General features: G+C 34.6%; 1 protein-coding gene across 1 annotated transcript; it reads left to right on the top strand.

Annotated features, from left to right (window-relative positions):
- Positions 1 to 959: 959 nt before the first annotated feature.
- On the top strand, positions 960 to 2607 carry LOC133289236 (uncharacterized; the record flags this gene model as incomplete). The annotated part of the gene is made up of 2 exons (XM_061487136.1): positions 960 to 2312; positions 2412 to 2607. Coding segments are annotated over exons 1-2 (1549 nt in total), but the record flags the coding sequence as incomplete, so codon positions are not given.
- Positions 2608 to 2832: the final 225 nt, after the last annotated feature.

Below are 2832 nucleotides of genomic sequence, written 5' to 3'. Positions count from 1 at the left end.
AAAATTCTTTAGTTATAATAAATGTTAAATAAAATATTTTTATTATGTGGAATGCTTTTATCTTTCATTTTATTTTATTAATTTTTTCAAATTAATCAAAAAAGAGATCGATCTTAACACTTGTTTTTTTTTTTAATAAAAAGTTGCATGTTTCTGATTTTTGTTTTTTTTAACATTATCCTCCGGTAATCTTATAGGTTCCCAACTAATTTGGAGTTCAAGACGGATTTAGAATTAGGATTTTAATCCCCTTTCAAAAATAATATTAAAAAAAATCTAACACATATTTGTATCCTCACTTGTTCAACTTTCACACGTCAATTATTGCATGCTTTTGATTTTGTTTGAACGAGCCCACTTTTGTCTAAATATTAGTAATAAAAACTAGTTTTTGGGACTTCTACCTACAGATCAGGATAATTGATTCTTGCCTCATCTATGACCAACAGTTTTATCAACGTAGGGGTATTAATTTGTCTCCAGCAACCTTATTTGAATCAATACAATACACTTATTTATTTAAATACGGGTATTAATTTGTCTCCAGGCTCCAGCAACCTTATTTGAATCAATACAATACACTTATTTATTTTCTCTCCATGTGCCGGGCGCAACGTCGTTTAACTTCTTGTTCTTTTTGTTAATATATACAGTAGCTTGTAATTAATTCAGTTAGTTAGAAGTCTGTTAGTTAGATGTTAGTTATTTCTGTTATTTACAGTTAAAGAGTCTTTGCTTCCGTGCTTTAGTTTGATTGCTGTTGTATATATATCAGCAATGTAACCTTGAGAATTCATTCAATACATTCAATCTTTTTCATCTTTTATCTAGTTTTCAATATGGTATCAGAGCTCATCTAGAGCTCTGGTATTCACCCTCTCTTGTTCCCAATTCTTCTCAAAAGATTTTCCTTCTTCTTCCTTTCGAAATTTTCTGTTTTCTTTTCATCAATCAAGAAAATGGAAGATGCAGCATCAGCACCAACTCAAAGAGCAGTACCAAACCAGAATACAACACCAGCACCAGAATCCAATCCCTATTACCTACATCCCAATGAAAGCTCATCGCTGGTCTTAGTATCTCCTTCAATGAATGGAAAGAACTTCCACACATGGCAAAGATCAATGCGTATGGCACTCCTATCCAAGAACAAGCTTGGTTTTGTTAATGGAACAATCAAGAAACTAGATGATGACAGTCCTCTATTTGGTTCATGGGAAAGGTGTAACACTATGATAATTTCTTGGCTCAATCGATCCATCTCAGAATCCATTGCACAATCAGTGCTTTGGATGGAGAAAGCAGATGATATATGGAACAACTTGAAAGACAGGTTTGCTCAAACTGATATGTTTAGAATTTCTGATCTTCAAGATGAAATTTTCAAATTGCAGCAAGGAGACAAATGTGTTTCAGATTACTTCACCCAATTAAAGATTTTATGGGATGAATTAGAAAGCTTACAGCCAATTTTACCATCTTGCGCATGTGGAGCAGCAACACAAGTAAAGGATACTCGTGAAAGGGACTATGTAATAAGATTCTTGAAAGGGTTAAATGACCAATTTGAACATGTGAGAGCTCAAGTAATGCTATTAGACCCTCTTCCATGTGTTAACAAAGTATTCTCATTGATTCTTCAGCAAGAAAGGCGCCTGAAAATAGGAGTCCAAGATTCACAATCTTTCATCAATATTGCTGATCATCCAAATTTCAATCAGAACTTCAACCAAGGTTTCAATCAAGGAAGAGGCCAAGGTTTTAATCAAGGAAGAGGCCAAGGTTTCAATCAAGGAAGAGGTCGTGGAAATAAGTTTTGCACATATTGCAAGAGAACAAACCATACCATCGAGACATGCTATCTCAAGCATGGATTTCCACCAGGATACCAAACCAGAAGACCATATGCTGCTGCTGCTGCTACAAACTTTGTTTCACTAGAATTTGATGATAGTGTACACAATACTGATCCAGAACCTGAACCAGAATCTCTGAATCTTGCCTTTTCAAAAGAACAACATCAAGAAATTCTGGAACTTCTACAAAGATCAAAGCTGCCTCACTCATCCAATATGATTCAAACCCACTCATCTGCTTTCAATATAGGTAACACAGTATCAGGTATAAAATCAAACCATTGGATTCTGGACACTGGAGCTACAGATCACATCACATATATTTTCTCTAATCTTTCATGTGTCCAATCCATAAATCCCATACACATCACACTTCCAAATGGCACTCAAATTACCACAACACAATCAGGCACAGCAAGAATTTCTGATTCTTTAGTTCTTAAAAATGTTCTCTATGTACCATCCTTTCGTGTCAATTTGATTTCAGTAACCAAACTTCTTCAAGACACCCAATCCTACATTCTTTTTCATGACTTAACTTGTTTCATCCAACAGATATCAACCAACCAGACGATTGGTTCAGCTAAACAATTAGATGGACTCTACATATTGAAGACACATGAAGGATCTGTAAAGAAAAGTTTCTGCAATAAAGTGAACTCCAATGATGCATTGATATGGCACCAAAGACTTGGTCATCCTTCTGAACCAGTCATGAAGACCATGTCCATCTACTTCCCTTTCATTTCATGTAATAAAATAGATCCCTGTGATATATGTCATTTCTCAAAACAAAGAAAATTACCTTACATTTCTAGTACAATCAAAACTACATTTCCTTTCCAATTAATACATACTGACATTTGGGGTCCCTTCTCCACAACTTCTTTACATGGCCATCGATATTTCTTAACAATTGTAGATGACTATACACGTTTTACATGGGCTATTCTTTTAAAGAACAAAGCTGAGGCAC

This window comes from Gastrolobium bilobum, unplaced genomic scaffold (assembly GCF_033153095.1).
Source record: "Gastrolobium bilobum isolate Gb01-03AN ecotype WA unplaced genomic scaffold, APGP_CSIRO_Gbil_v1 utg40435, whole genome shotgun sequence".
In the NCBI taxonomy this organism is placed as follows: domain Eukaryota; kingdom Viridiplantae; phylum Streptophyta; class Magnoliopsida; order Fabales; family Fabaceae; genus Gastrolobium; species Gastrolobium bilobum.
This window is presented reverse-complemented; position numbering and strand designations above follow the sequence as displayed.